Below are 15,650 nucleotides of genomic sequence, written 5' to 3'. Positions count from 1 at the left end.
TATGCTTTTGGCAATCATTGTAAAAGAGATTTTGAAGAACCAGTAAAGATGAACAAGTTTGTCTATGTAACTATGTAAATATTTTTAGAACGTCATGGATCAATATGTACTATTCATATACATATGCAGTTAAATTAATTTTTCAAAATGTACCATTAAAACCCAAGTCTTATACCTTTTCATATCTTTTTTTTGTTCTTAACGCCCCCCCCCCCCCCCCCACACACACACACACACACACATACACACATCCACACACACACATATTTTATTATTAATGAATGATTTTTATTTTGTAATTCTTTAACCACTTGCCGACCGCCGCAAGTACATATACTGCAGCAGTCAGCCCCTCACAGGCAGAGTGACGTATGGGTACGTCACTAGCCTGTGAGGCTCTGGGGAGCGAGCGCGCACCGCCGGAGGCGTGCTTCCGCTCCCGCACGGTCACGGACCCCCCCCTGATGTCCGCCGGTCACTCGGCGATTGTCGGTGGAGAGGGAGAAAGGCAAGCGGCTAGTGTAAACAAGCCGCCTGTCATTCTCCCCTGTGTAGAAACATACATAGTAGAACCGTATGATCACTGTTCCTACAGCTCAAGCCACAGCCAATCACAGTTAGAATCACGCCCCTAGGGACACACACCACCCCTCCCTCTCAGAAAAAGTTAACCCCTTCACAACCAGTGTCATTTTACAGTAACAGTGCATATGTATAGCACTGATTACTGTAGAAATGTCACCGGTAACCCCAAAAGTGTCAAAAATGTCAGTCAAGGGCCCTATCTGTCCGCCCCAATGTCGCAGTCCCGCAAAAAAATCGCAGATCGCCGCCATTACGCGTTAAAAAAAAAACAACAAAAATCTTTCCCTTTGTTAGTAAACGCGATAACTTTTGGGCAAACCAATCAAAATGCGCTTTTTGCTATTTTTTTTTACCAAACATATGTAGCATAAAACAAATTGGCCGAAAATGTTAAAAAATTTTGATTTTTACATTTTTTTGGGGGGAATTTCATATAAAAAAATGTGAAAAATATTGTTATTTTTTGCAAAATTGTCGCTCTTTTTTTGTTTATAGCGCATGATCAAAAAATTGCAAAGGTGATCAAATACCACCAGAAGAAAGCTCTGTTTGTGGGAAAAAAAGGATGTCGAATTCGTTTAGGTACAGCATTGCACGACCGCGCAATTGTCCATTAAAGTCACGCAGTGCCGAATCGCAAAATACCCCCTGGTCAGGAAGGGGGTAAAATCTTCTGGGGCTTAAGTGGTTAAAATACATTTTACTCTCAGAAAAAATGTTGCTTCCTGCCCCGCCCCTTTCAGTGCCCTGCATTGGGATACTAGACAGTGTTGCCAACCTACAAGATTGAAATTTACTGACAAGACACCCAAAATTTACTGGCACAGCCAAGTTTTTACTGACACTTCCAAAAGTTACAAAATTACAGTTTTAATTGCAAATTTCAGTATTTAGTCTGCAAACAAGTACAATATGCAATTTTCAATGTGATATAAGGTATATATAAGGCAAAAACATATTTCCTATTTTATTTTCGATATAGTAAGTAAGTAGCTCAGGGACAGGACTCAGGACGGCAAGAAATTAGAATGGACGGGCACACACGCATGAAACTGATTCTCACAGTGACACTGACAGCTGTGTGCAACAGGACGGATGAAGGTGACACCTCACCAACACAACACATCCCCTCCTGAGTCACAGTGACAGTCTCTCTCCATGCCAGGTGGTCCCTTCAGTTCACTCCAGTCTGAACAGCACTGACAGTCCCGCTCCCAGTTTGCCATGCTCCCATCCGGCAGACCCGCACACGAGCTCCGACTGTGCCGCTCTGTTCTCTTGAACCATGATATCACATGACACACTCAGGTACCCCCTCCACCAGATCCACTCCCTTCCGAACACAAGCACTCTGATGGTCTCAGCCTGCTCCAGATCGGAACTGCACACAAGTGTCACAGCCATATTTTATACTGCCAATCTTTTCCTGTCACTGGCATTTACTGGCAGGATAAAAGTGCCCGTTTTTACTTGCTGCCATTAAATATAGTGATGGTTGGCGACACTGATACCAGAGTAACAGGGAGGGGGTGGGTGTGTCTTGCCAAGTCCATTGCTGAGTGCTTATTTCATAGAGCATTTAGGTTACTAAATGAGAAGATTTTTTTTGCTGAATTACTGAAGTAGAAGAGCTTTTTTACTACTTGAATTAAAAAGGTAAAGTTTGAGGAATTCCCCATTATGCCTAAGGGAAACTTGCTGGTGTACTGAGCAAATATGGCTGCCCCAGGTGAACATATAAATTTACAACTTGTTCAGAAAACAATTTTTTAAATACATTTGCACATGTTGATAATGTCAATGGCATTCCCAAAATATATTCCATTAAATCAGAACCATGTGTTTCGGCAAACTGGAGTCAGTTGTTGCATTTTTACTGTGGCCTGAATACAGAACTCAATTTACAGGTCTATTTGGAGTCCTGAGTAGACATGTGGCTGATGATGTGAATGGAAATGAGAAATTACAAGTTAGGTTTAATAAATACAATACGAATAAATAAATTAATATTGCTGCACCAATTGAAAAAATTATTAAATCAAAGTGATTAATTAAATACATATACGAAATTATAAAAGTAAATTCAAACTATAAAAAAAAAAAAAATTATATATAGTTTGAATTTATTTTTATAATTTCATCTATGTATTTAATTAATAATGTGTGTGGACGTATTAATTTCCCATACCCCGGAATGTTGTCATCTTTCTGATGTACGTCCAAGAGTCTTTTAAAAGTAGCCATACTCCTCGAAGTTCCACTTATTGCCCTTACTGTAAAAAACCTTTTATGTAGCCTGAGGTTAAATAGCTTCTCACCTAATTGCATTGTGTGGCCATGTGTCCTCTTACATTCCTTGCAACTGAATAGTTTTTTTCCCATGCTGAGGTCACCATCGCGGTATTTGTAGATCGCTATGATGTCCCCTCTCAGGTGTCTCTTCTCCAGGGAGAATAAATCAAGCGCTTGTAAACGCTCCTCATAATTAAGGCCCTCCAATCCCCTAATCAGTTTAGTTGCCCTGGACCCTCTCCAGTTCAAACACATCCTTTCTGAGGATTGGTTACCCGAACTGGACAGAGTACTCCAAATGTGGCCGGACCATGGTTTTAGAAAGTGGTAGGATAAAAGGTTTTATCTCTGGAATAAATCCCCTTCCTTATGCATGCTAATATTCTGCCGGCTTTGGCAGCTGTAGCTTGACATTGCGTGCTATTGCTTAGTCTATCTTCTACTAAGACTCCCAGATCTTTCTCCATTCTTGATTTCCCCAGAGATTCCCCCCCTAAAGCGTATTTTGTGTTTATGTTTTTAGTCCCCAAGTGCAGTACCTTACATTTCTCCACATTAAACCTAATTTGCCAAGTAGTTGCCCACTCTGTTATTTTGTTCAGGTCATACATATCACCCATATATAGCTATTCCTGTAATAGCCCCAGTCTTCTGTCATTTGTTTTATCCTTCCCTACCTTCCTTCTCTTTATTCCTTTCCTCCCTCCTTCCACCCCCCTCCCCTCCCTTCTAGTACATCAGAAAAAACAAAATACAAATTTAGTTGGTCCACTGTAGACACAATGTACTAGTATACAAGATTTGAAATTAATCCTTGCCTTTATGACAGCATAGACACAGCATGAGAAAAACAGAAAGCTGTTCCTTTAAGAGAAAAACTATATGGTGGCTCTATCCGACGTGGAGACAAACTTAAAAGGAACCCTCCAGATGTCCAGAAAAAGCCACGCATTAGCTTTGCGAAACGCATTGACGTCATCAACGTCCGAGATGCCACTCATAGTATCCCCAGAAAGGTGGCAAGCTATGCGGAGAAATGGATAAGCCAGTGACCAGACACTGATTCCCCAGGAGAAACAGCTGATGTATATAGAGGATTTGGAGCATTAACAAGGAATGCAAAAGCAGGAATCTGAACATATACCATCCAACGTACTGCGGCATGGATCGTGGCAGTGATCGGCAGTTTGTCGGCTTCATATAGAGTGGTAAAGTACCACGCTAACAAAGCCTTGACTATAATGTGTGTCACCCCTAAGCCATACGTGATTTGAATTTATGCCTGAACCAATACCAGGTATACCTTAGATCCCAGGTACACAGAAGACCCTGCACACCAGTGGCACCAATCCCTTAAGCACTGCGTTCAACAGCATTAGGGAATAGGTAGCGTCATATACACCTGTGGACTTCAGCAGCACTTGTGAGAATGCATTACCTCCATACAATTCCACACAGATGTTTATTTGTCACAGCACCATTGTGGTGTATAGGAGCAGACGAACCTTTCTCTTTTGAGTCTCTATTCCAGAGGGTTTGTTCATGACGGACTGCCGATTCACATAGTAATTGGATTATACAGCATCCAGGGAATTCTTAAATACACCTATGTTACCTCATGTATAGACATAGCCTCATCCACTGGACTTTGCAGTCACTATAGAGTAATTCACCTTCACCTTTAGATAACAGCACCATCTGGTTCGATAGTACTCCTACATACATCCCTGTCCTATGCCATAGCTCAAGCTCCCAGGGGAGCACACACAGTAATATTACCCTATATATACAATTTTGGTAATTTGGATACGGCGACTTGCTGTTCTAATTTTCCTGTGTGTTACGATCACCTGGCGTCTGGATGGTTCTGTTTGTTTATTCATGTTGTATTGTGTTATGTTTTTCATCTTAATGTCAGCTTGTTTAACATGCAAAGTAGATGTGGTTCTGGTATCTCCCTAACCGGGGAAACATGTTATTGATAAATGTATCCATTTAGCTAAATAAAGTAACATAGTACAGTAATACCTTGGTTTGCGAGTATAATTGGTTCCAGCAGCTTGATTGTAATCCAAAACACTCGTATATCAAAGCAAGTTTTCCCATAAGAAAGCATTGAAACTCAGATGATTCGTTCCACAAGCATTTAATGGTATAAATAAAGATATGCTGTATTATATATAAAGTACATTACTGTACAGTATAAGTATGCCATATCCTCTGTTAAATAACATTATGTGTCCCTGTGTCTGTACTGTATATAAAGATGCCGATTTATACTGTATTAGAGTGTCTCCGGTGCTCGTGTGACTCCTCAGCCCTCTGCTTCTCTCCTCCCCTCCTCCTCAGATGATGTCAGCAGGAGTGATCGGCCCCTCCCGCCGGGTAGAGCAGAGAGACGAACAATCACGTAAGTGCAGGGAAACACTCTGAAACAGTGGAAATCAGCATCTTTATATACAGTACAAGCACTGGGACACATAATAGTATGTAACAGAGGGCATTAACAGAGGGGATGGCATGCTTATAGTGTACTAAACTGCTCGTATATTAAGACAGTGCTCGTATATCAAGACAGATTTAAAAAAAAAAATGTTGCTCGTCTTTCAAAACGCTCGTAAACAAAGGTACTTGCAAACCAAGGTTTCACTGTATTTTATTTTGTATCCCAATTGCCATTCTTTGTCACCAAAATAGCCTTTTTCCTCTCTGTCCTTATGCAAGGGAAACTTTTTTGTTACACATGATTGGATAATTATATTTCACTTTTTGCTTACACATGATAAGCTTCACCTTGTTCCACTGAGATAAATGATTACTGACTTTGTCAGCAACCCCTGCTGGTGTAATGAGCAAATATGTCTGCCCCGGGTGAACATATATATTTACTACTTGTTCAGAAAACTATTTTGTAAATACATTTGCATATGTTGATAACGTCAATGGCATTCCCAAAATACATTCCCATTAAATCAGAACCATGTGTTTCTCCAAATTGGAGTCAGTTGTTGCATTGTTACTGTTACTGTGATAAGTTTAGGCTCTATGTATCAAGTATTCCATGTAAGTCTCTAGGTAAATATGTTATTTGGACAGCAGCTCAGGTCATGACAGACAAGGCAGTAAGCAAAGTCGATGCATACTACATAGAGGTCCAGGGCTGGGGCAATGGTAACTTAATACACATTTTGAAATGATAATGATTTTATTGTCAGCACTCTCATTGGACATGTGGTAGGAGGTCAGAACATCTGCCAACTATACCAATTGAATCTAGATAAAAATACTCTGTACTATGTTCTCATAAAGTTTCAGCCAGATCTTAATAAAAAGATGTTCATTTATTCAAAACTGTCAAACTGAGAAACAGAAGGGGAGAGTTTGCTTGATCGCATTGATGACATGTTTATCACTGATGCAGATTAGGCATAGACTGGGTTTTTATATTTACAAAAGTATCTGCTTTGTAATAATGTTCTGTAATCAAAGTTGCCTTGTCACTTTTCTAAAAATAGATTTTTTTTTACAGATAAGTAAGGAGAAAATTGAAAACAGATAGCTAATACTGGAGCTCCTTTATGATATGAAGCCAGCGTCTACAGAACTCCCTTCTATATCCAGAACAAATACGGGCCCATGGGCTATATTCAGCAAGCTGACATTCCAATGCAAAGCGGAAGGTCATGTCATTCCAGGACAGGGTGGCATCTTCTGTCTGTTTCCGTTATACCTTTACTGAAACATTATTCATCTATGGAAATGTCATAGCCTTTTTCTGGCTGTCAACGTCTGCAAGCAGCTTAACATCTTAAAAAAGCCGTGATAACAAAGAGTTTATAGACAGCCGCAGCAAGAAAAACATTTTTAATGCCATAACAAGAGAAATGTTTTCATGCCATAATCAGAGAAAACACTTTTTACTAACGTGCATGTTAATTGTTGCACGTTATTGTTACACATTCAGCTGAAAGTGGAACAGAACATTGTGTTTAAGAAAACGCTCTGACTATGAAATGTGCTAAAAATTGCATAGTACTTTGAGTTTATTTTCTGGTATAGAATAACAGAATATTCTACAAGTTTCTGTATGGCTTTGGGACAACAAGCATTATTAGTAAATATTATTAGATAATAATGTAGTGATTGTATCAGTGGTATTATTTTTTTTACAGTAAGGATAGCTAAGCTTTAGCCTTTGTTGGTTGGTTCCACTTCATTATTAAGACTTCACTTCTCCTTCTCTAAGCTAAGCCACACTTACCCTTACAGCTGCTAGGAGACACTCATTGGAAAAAAGTTCAGGATTAGCATGGAACTCTCTAAGTGAAACCAGTATCGGGGCAACCTGGATTTTTTGGGCTGTGTGGAGGTCATAGCAGGTGTTAAAGTGCTCTAAGAGAGGGCATTTAGCCTAAAAGTTTAATTTAAAGCGAAACTAAAGCTCCTATACTTTTACAGCCAAGAAAGCTGCCATTTTAGCCACTATTAGATCTGCAGTTACCATAGTGCTGCACGTGTGATCAGTTATGACAGAGGCTGTTTGATGGCTTGGCAGTTTGGTTGAGCCCAAAAGCAAATGTGACATGCCTTGCGAAACAGTTAAATCAATAGGTTAATTCCACTTTAAAGTAAAACTACAGATCCAGATCCACTGTGACAAATTTCAAGCATGCAACCTCTTTTTGCATAAGAGATATGCAATGTTTCTTCTGCAATAAGATACACCTACCTGCCTGTGCCCTGTCTTCTCCAGCATTTGTGCCGGGACAATTTACTCCTGCGCATGTGCAGGAGTGACATCATCCTGTGCTGGCCAATGAAGATGGCTGAAGACTGGCAACCAGCAAAAGATGCTGGCACAGGATAGGGGCCATTAAAGGAAAGGTACGTTTAACTTTAATCTTTGACAAGCATTGTAGTATAACAACAGCAATTAGCCCAATATACAGAGAACTGTGTATGGATTAAAGCTGAATTTTAGGAAACCTAAAAATTCCATCTCTACTAGACTGGTCCTGAAGCCTCTTCTCCCCATACCTTGATAATCTAGGACCTTCTGACATCGTCAAGGGTCTATAGCCCTGCACTGTATAAGAGGATCTCAAGGAAGAGTGCACTGATCGAACATGGGGGTGCACCAGCTGTTGGGGGAGCAGAGGATTAGGTAAGTAAAAGTGATTAAACTTTTGACCGCAAGAGTGTGTGTTCTATGTGGTCAAAAGTTTGATCATTGCACAAGCCTAATAGGTTTGGGACAGCAGCTGCATTACACATAAATAATTGGCGCAAGGGTATATTTTTAACACACGTAAAAGTGATGTGTGCACTAAGTGTTCTCTACAATAAACGAGCGGTTAACCCTTGAAATGTGGGTGGAGCAACACTGCAAGGAAAAATGTTTAGGTTTCCTGGAGTTGAGCTTTAAGTTATAAGAAATCAAACATAAGGAAAAGATGAGGCTATGCCAAGTGCATTTTCCACAACATTGTTTTAACACAACATCATTTATAGACAGGATAAATTCAATCCTTTTGCAAAGCAAATATATTGAACTTGGCAACTACAGACTTGTCCAGTACAAACAGCTTTTGGCCTTCTAAACTTCTGTTATTTCCCTTCCATGGTTGTTTTACAATTAGAAAAAATGGGCTGATTTACTAAATGAGGTAAGAGTCTTCACTGATACAATGGAATGAGCATTTGTTTCAATTATCCAACTACATGAAAAGGATCTGTAAATGACTAGGCACAGTATTCAAAGCGAACTAGAATTTGTTTTTTACAATTCAGAATCGTGCATAAATTTTGAATTTTATATTATTTGAATATATTATACCTTTGTAGCAACAGAACAAAATATTTAATTTATAATCAAATTCAAAATGTTCCATTACATATAAACCGTATTGCACAGAACATTTATTGTACCAAACTCTTTTCCCCTGCAGGCTAGGAATATTCAATGTTGCAAGCAACACTCATGTACAGACTTTCTATGTAAAGCACTTAAACAGGTGCATACGCTTACGAGGCTTGCTTGTCAGTCATCTGTAGCACAAATGCTTAAATTGTTACTAAACCCAGGACCCTGCATTCACTATATCTGGTCTCCCTCAGTACACACAACATGGAAATGCAATTATTTTAGTAAATATAAACTGCTAAATACCTTTTCTCTTCAGCAGTATATACTGTATGTATCTGTTCCTGGTGAAGCTGTAGGATGAGCTTTCATTCTGCACCGAGCTGTCCAATGAGGCTGCAGGGCTCTTGATCCTCTATCTGGACATGTCTGGACAGTTCTGATTGGCCCTGTGCTGATCACACACACTCTCCAAAGAAAAAAAACCTCTCTAGCAATACACACCAAACTGAGCATGTGCAGCCTGACTCCAAAGGCTATGTCTTATCTGGACATGCTTTGGAGTCAGCGGAAGAAGAGGAGAATCTGTGCATACAGGATCAAACAGCCTTTTTATACAATGCAGAGGATTAACCTCTTGGGTTCCACAGTGAGTATAACAAGAATGCTTTACTGTATATACAGACTGATTTTACTCTTGGGTTTAGTAGCACTTTAATTCCCATATACAGGGCTGCATCTTGAAGGATCCTGTGTTCTACTTCTAGCTCTTTCTAGCTCCATCCAACTAAAAAAAATAGCTTTAGAGGCACATTAAAGTGAATGTGAATCCAACAAACAGCCTATTGTTTTCTTTGCTCCCTCTTGACCCCTTAAAGTGTCACTTTACCTATACAACTATATGAATTTTAGCAAGCAGCATACATTTCACATTAATACTTATGCTACCAAAAAGGAGTGTGTGTTGTTAATTGGCCCCAGCTTTGTTCCTGTTTCTTGTTGCCAGAGCCTGTTCTTTCGCCCCCCATACAATCACCTTCCAAATCTTGCCACCTCAACTTCTGCAACATCTCCAAAATATGCCCCTTTCTAACCAATGAGACCACTAAGCTCCTAATTCACTCCCTGGTCATCTCCCACCTCGACTACTGCAACTCCCTTCTCATTGGCTTACCTTTACATAGGCTACCCCCCCTTCCTGTGAATGCTGCTGCCAGGCTCATCCACCTTACCATCTGCTCAGTGTTTGTTACTCCTCTGAATCCCTTCATTGGCTCCCACTCACCCAACAAATTAAATTAAAAAAACTAACAACATCTCACAAAGTCATCCACAACTCTGCTTCCAGCTACATTACTGACCTAGTCTCAAAATACTGACCTAATCATTCTCTTCACTCCTCCCAAAACCTCCTACTCTCTAGCTCACTTGTCGCCTCCTCTCATTCTCACCTTCAGGACTTTTCCAGATTCTCTCCTATCCTATGGAACTCCCTACCCCGATCTGTCCAATTATCTCCTACTCTCGATCCCTGAAAACCCATCTCTTCAGAGAAGGCTATCCTTCCCCCACCTAACAACTGTACTATAATTTTCTCCGTCACCTCTCCCACAGGTATTATCTATCACTATAGCTATCACTTGGCCCTCCCTCCTAGATTGTAAATTCCAACAGGCAGAGCCCTTTGATTCCTCCTGTATTGAATTGTATTGTAACTGTACTGTCTGCCCTCATGTTGTAAAGCTCTGCGCAAACTGTTGCCGCTATATAAATCCTGTATAATATTGTATAATAATAATATATATATATATATATATAAATAAATAAATATATATATACAGCCTCTATCTTTAGCTTGCTCAGGTGATCTTTGAAAATGAGAGATTGAAGCTGATTGGTTGCCATGCACAACTGCTCTAGATTCTGATTGCTCCAGTCTTTATAAATTCTACCCAGTATTTGTTACTGGTAGGATCACCGGGTAAAAATATAGGAAAGAGTTTGAAAGATGAAATCTAATACAGATCACATCTATGGACTTGTAAGCTGCAATATATTATTTTTCTGTCCCGAATTTATATTCACTTTAAGTCAGTGTAGTACAGGAAATTCCAGGTGAGGACAGTCATTATTAGGCTTGAGCGAAGATACACTACAAAGTGTCAGAAAAGACAACTACACCCACTGAGCAGGCCAGTCCCTGCTAAACCAGATGAATTTCATTCAGTGTATGGCCAGCTTTTATCTAACCCTATCCCATAACTTCAAACTTCAGACAAATAAACAAATTTAGCCCAAATTCACAATCCTTACATTTAAGATCCGCTAAAAATATTTGTTGGGCAAAGACAAACCTATTTTCTAGTATATTAGTGATTATAATTCTGGCAGTAATTTGTAAAATGCTGAAATAAATACCGTAAATAAATCCAATTTCCATCATGTATTACTGGTCTGGTTAGCAGAAAGTTGCCTTTTTTATATTTATGTTTGAAATACCAGTAAGGTATATAAAGTATATAAGGTACTGTATATGGATTTTGGACCGATTATAGACACTAAAAAATATAAAGCATAATATGTTCTGAACAATAACTATTAGGTCCCATCTTCATTACATGCTTTCATAGACATACAGCGCTATACATAACTGTACCTTCTACTTCCAGCAGTGCAGGTTTGGAAATTTCAGTACCAAGGCTGTTCTTGGCTACACAACGGTACTGACCAACATCCTCCCTTTGCACTTTCTGTATTCTCAGGTTTCCAGATTCCAAGATGGAGATGCGAGTGTTCTCCTATAAATACAGATATAAATCATGTCTGTTAAAAGAAATCAAATCATACACTGTTATGTGAAACAGTGGACTTAAACTCCTAAAGTGAAGATTTGTTATGTTGTCCCTAAGCAGTACCCTAAATGTACCTTTTGTCTAGAATTCATCCTAAAAAGTAGTGTGCTCTTTCTGGTATATGAGTGTGCCTAGGCACTCCTGTGTATGCAGCCCCATAGCTTTACACAGTAACTGCAGCCAGAGACCTAAGGCACTGCTGCTTCTGGCTGTTAGTCTCATGAGATCTGGAGTTAGGTTTTGTACCATCACTTCTGTCCTGATCATTGCTTTCCTATCTGAGGGCTCTGACATGAGGAAGCAAATCCCTGTCTGTACCAAGATGGTCATCCCCCACAGAAACATAGTGCAAAAAAGGCATGGTAAGTCAGTAACTGGGAAAAGATTAGTTGCAAGGAGACAACAGGAAATACTGGGGATTAGGGATGAACTGGTTTGTTTTTGATTTTGACTGAACACATGATCTGTCAAACCTGGAAGGCAGATTTGAGTTGCGGGCTGATCAGCTGTTGGCAGGCGATCCCCCATCCCACAGTTGCACATACACAAAGGGGCAGGGATGCCTTTTAAATCATTGACTTAACATGCCCACAACCTACTGGTGACTAGGGATGATCGAACTTTTGAAAAGTTCGGTTCGACCAGAACACCCAAATTTCCCAAAAGTTCGGTTTGTATTCCAGAACCCCATTGAAATCAATGGGACCCGAACTTCTGGAATAAAAAAACACCATTTTGAAGCCCTAAAACCCAATAAATGCCCCTAAAAAGTGCCTAGGGTTCTGGGTCATGCCCCAGGGACTATGAATCAGGCAAAAAAAGTTCTTAAAAATTGTTGTTTTTGATATACTGTATATATATGTATACCCCTAACCCAGAATCTGCATAGTGGGGTCACCCTAACATGGCAGAGTTCGGTCGCCCTGACATGGCAGAGTCAGTTCACCCTAAACTACACTACGGTCACCCTGACATGGCAGAGTCAGTTCACCCTAAACCACACTATGTTGACCCTGACATGGCAGAGTCAGTTCACCCTGACATGGCAGAGTCAGTTCACCCTGAACTACACTACGGTCACCCTGACATGGCAGAGTCAGGTCACCCTAAACAACACTATGGTCACCCTGACACTTAAAGCTATCCCTACAAAAACTAGATTTTTTAATCTAACTATAGTGGTATATAGTACCTTAACTACACTGCATATCCCTTTCCTCACACTAATAATTGCAAAATGACATTGGAGCAACACAAATGCTTCCACTCTCTTCCACAGGCTCTGTATTACAGTGCTAGAGTTTTGGCGGGGCTATGTTATATACTAGGGGGCGTAAGGTAAGCATATTCACTCCTCATTGGGCTCTGGACCCCGTAGTCACTCCAATCACATTTTACTGATGTTTCTGGGCCAATCATGGGCTTTTAAAGCCCAGTTCCTGTCCCATTGCATTTTGGGCGGTTCTGGTGGCCTGAATTTCAAACTTTTACTCCAAAAAGTTCTGAATTTGGCTGAATTTCGAACACCCAATGTTCGGGTCGAACCGATGGTCGACCCGAACCGTTTGATCATCCCTACTGGTGACTAGTCCTTAGGCACCTGCCTGCCTTTTTTGGGTAGAGCTTGCAGACTTAAGTTCCACTTTGATTATGTTTTTTGTGCCGAATAACACGAGAGTATGCTGTGGAATGTTTGTATTAGAGGATGGGGGGGGGTTATTTTCAGTAGATTTAAACCAGGTAAGCAACTTTTTATGTGCTACAGTATATGTGGAAATTGTGTCTGTTAATATAGTTAAACAGCTTGGTTGTTTCCAATTTCATAACATGTGTATTTTTCATATTGTTGTACGTATTGCTTTTAGATGGAATACAGACTATTACACAACAACGCTGATATCTGCAACTGTAAACCCGGTCCTGAAGAAGCAAAACTAACTGCAAAATGCATTGAAATGTGTTCATAGAAATTGATCTGTATCTATGATGTATTTGTGAGATGGTCATATATGAACATGCCAAGTTCCAACAAGCACTTGGTTTGATGAACAGTTTGTGTTGAGCTTTTATCTGGAATATTAATAACATAAATTTGTACAATTTTTATCTTAAGTTTATATATATATATTTTTTTATGCCATGTCTAAAATCTATGCTAAATGTGTGTTTTCTTCTTTATTAGGTTGTTATGAGGAAACACATAATTGACCATAATAGCAATAAGAAATGTTTTAATTTTTCTATTACCTTAATGGTATTTTCTCCTTTCATCCAAGAAACAAAAGGCTTCGGATTTCCCAAAGTATTGCATGGAAGCACAGCTTTTACACCTTCAATAAGTTTTACATTCACTGGGGGACGGGTGATTTTTGGTTCTGAAAACAAGAAAAAAGTCTTTCTAACCAAACATGTTTTATTACCAATTGTCTTGTGATTAAATGGTAGATATTTAAAAGCTTATATATGAAACATACAATTTATATATCGGAATATCCATGTTATCTGATCTCCTTTATTTATTATGTTGAAAAAAAAAAGTTAAAAAAATATGAAGTATTACATATAAATGTTTTGTATTTTCATTTCCAGTCAGTCAACTGATTTTACACAGTGGGAGCTGATCAGCGGGTCCCACGGACCTTATGTCCGCTGGAACCTGCTGTTTATTCAGTACACAAGCACAACGGCAGTCTGTCTATGTAAACAAGGCAGATTGCCGTTCTGTCAGTAGGGAAGGTAGTGATCCTGTGTTCCTGTAAAGCAGGAACACAGATCCATGTCTTCCACTAGTAAAAGCACCTCCCACACTACACTGAAACACTAGCTAGGCACAATTAACCCTTTGATCACCCCCTGATGTTAACCCCTTCCTAGCCAGTGTCATTAATACAGTGACAGTGCATATTTTTAGCACTGATTACTGTAATAATGTCACTAGTCCCCAAAAAAGTGTCAAAAGTGTCAGTTATGGGTCTGATTTGTCTGCCGCAATATCGCAGTCCTACTATAAGTGGCTGACCACCGCCATTACTAGTAAAAATAAATAATTAAATATAAATTCCATAAATATATCCCATAGTTTGTAGATGCTATAACTTTTGCGCAAACTAATCAACATATGTTAATTGGGATTCTTTTTTCCAAAAATATGTATCAGAATACATTTTGGCCTAAATTGATGAAGAAATTAGATTTTTTACATTTTTTAATTGGATATGTGTTACGGCAGAAAGTAAAAAATATATATATTTTTTTCAAAATTGTCATTTTATTTTTGTTTATAGGGCAAAAAATAAATACAGCAGAGGTGATCAAATACCACCAAAAAAAGCTCGATTTATAGGAAAAAAATGACATAAATTTTATTTGAGTACAGCATTGCATGGCTGCGCAATTGTCAGTTAAAGTAACACGGTGCCATATCGCAAAAGGAGGAGGGTAAATCTTCTGCAGGTGAAGTGATTCATTTGGGGTTTTGGTACCTAACATTATATACATTTATTTTAAATTTTTTTATATTTATTTTTTTCTGTTTTATTTTTTGTTGGTTTTATAAGCTTTACCTCGATCATCTGCTCCAAATTCACAATCCTATTCTAACACTGCAATACATACCAAGGGGCATATCCATGTTGTCAGTTATATTTTTTATCACCTATGGTCTCCATTATTCAAGCTTTGTCCTTTCTCTTTTTTTCCTCCTCTGTACATTTGTATGATGAAAATTTAAATAAAGAATACAGTTGTGCTCATAAGTTTACATACCCTGGCAGAACTTATGATTTCTTGGCCATTTTTCTGAGAATATGAATGATAACACAAAAACTGTTCTTTCACTCATGGTTAGTGTTTGGCTGAAGCCTTTTATTATCAATCAACTGTGTTTACTCTTTTTAAATCATAATGACAACAGAAACTACCCAAATGCCCCTGATCAAAAGTTTACATACCCTGGTGATTTTGGCCTGATAACATGCACACAAGTTGACACAAAGGGGTTTGAATGGCTATTAAAGGTAACCATCCTCACCTGTGATCTGTTTGTAGTTAGTGTGTGT

The 15,650-nt window shown here is 39.1% G+C and overlaps 1 protein-coding gene across 1 annotated transcript in view; it reads right to left on the bottom strand.

Moving 5' to 3' along the window:
• The window catches only part of MUSK (muscle associated receptor tyrosine kinase), a 245,538-nt gene that overhangs the window by 144,631 nt on the left and 85,257 nt on the right, over positions 1-15,650 (bottom strand). Inside the window, 2 exon segments of the mRNA XM_082255087.1 lie at positions 11,397-11,538; positions 13,840-13,967. Coding sequence (XP_082111213.1) covers positions 11,397-11,538; positions 13,840-13,967 — 270 coding nt within the window.

Source organism: Pelophylax lessonae (genome assembly GCF_965119305.1).
Source record: "Pelophylax lessonae genome assembly, chromosome: 1".
NCBI classification, from domain to species: Eukaryota; Metazoa; Chordata; class Amphibia; order Anura; family Ranidae; genus Pelophylax; species Pelophylax lessonae.
The sequence above is the reverse complement of the archived record's forward strand: the minus strand, read 5'-3'. Positions and strand labels throughout refer to the sequence as shown.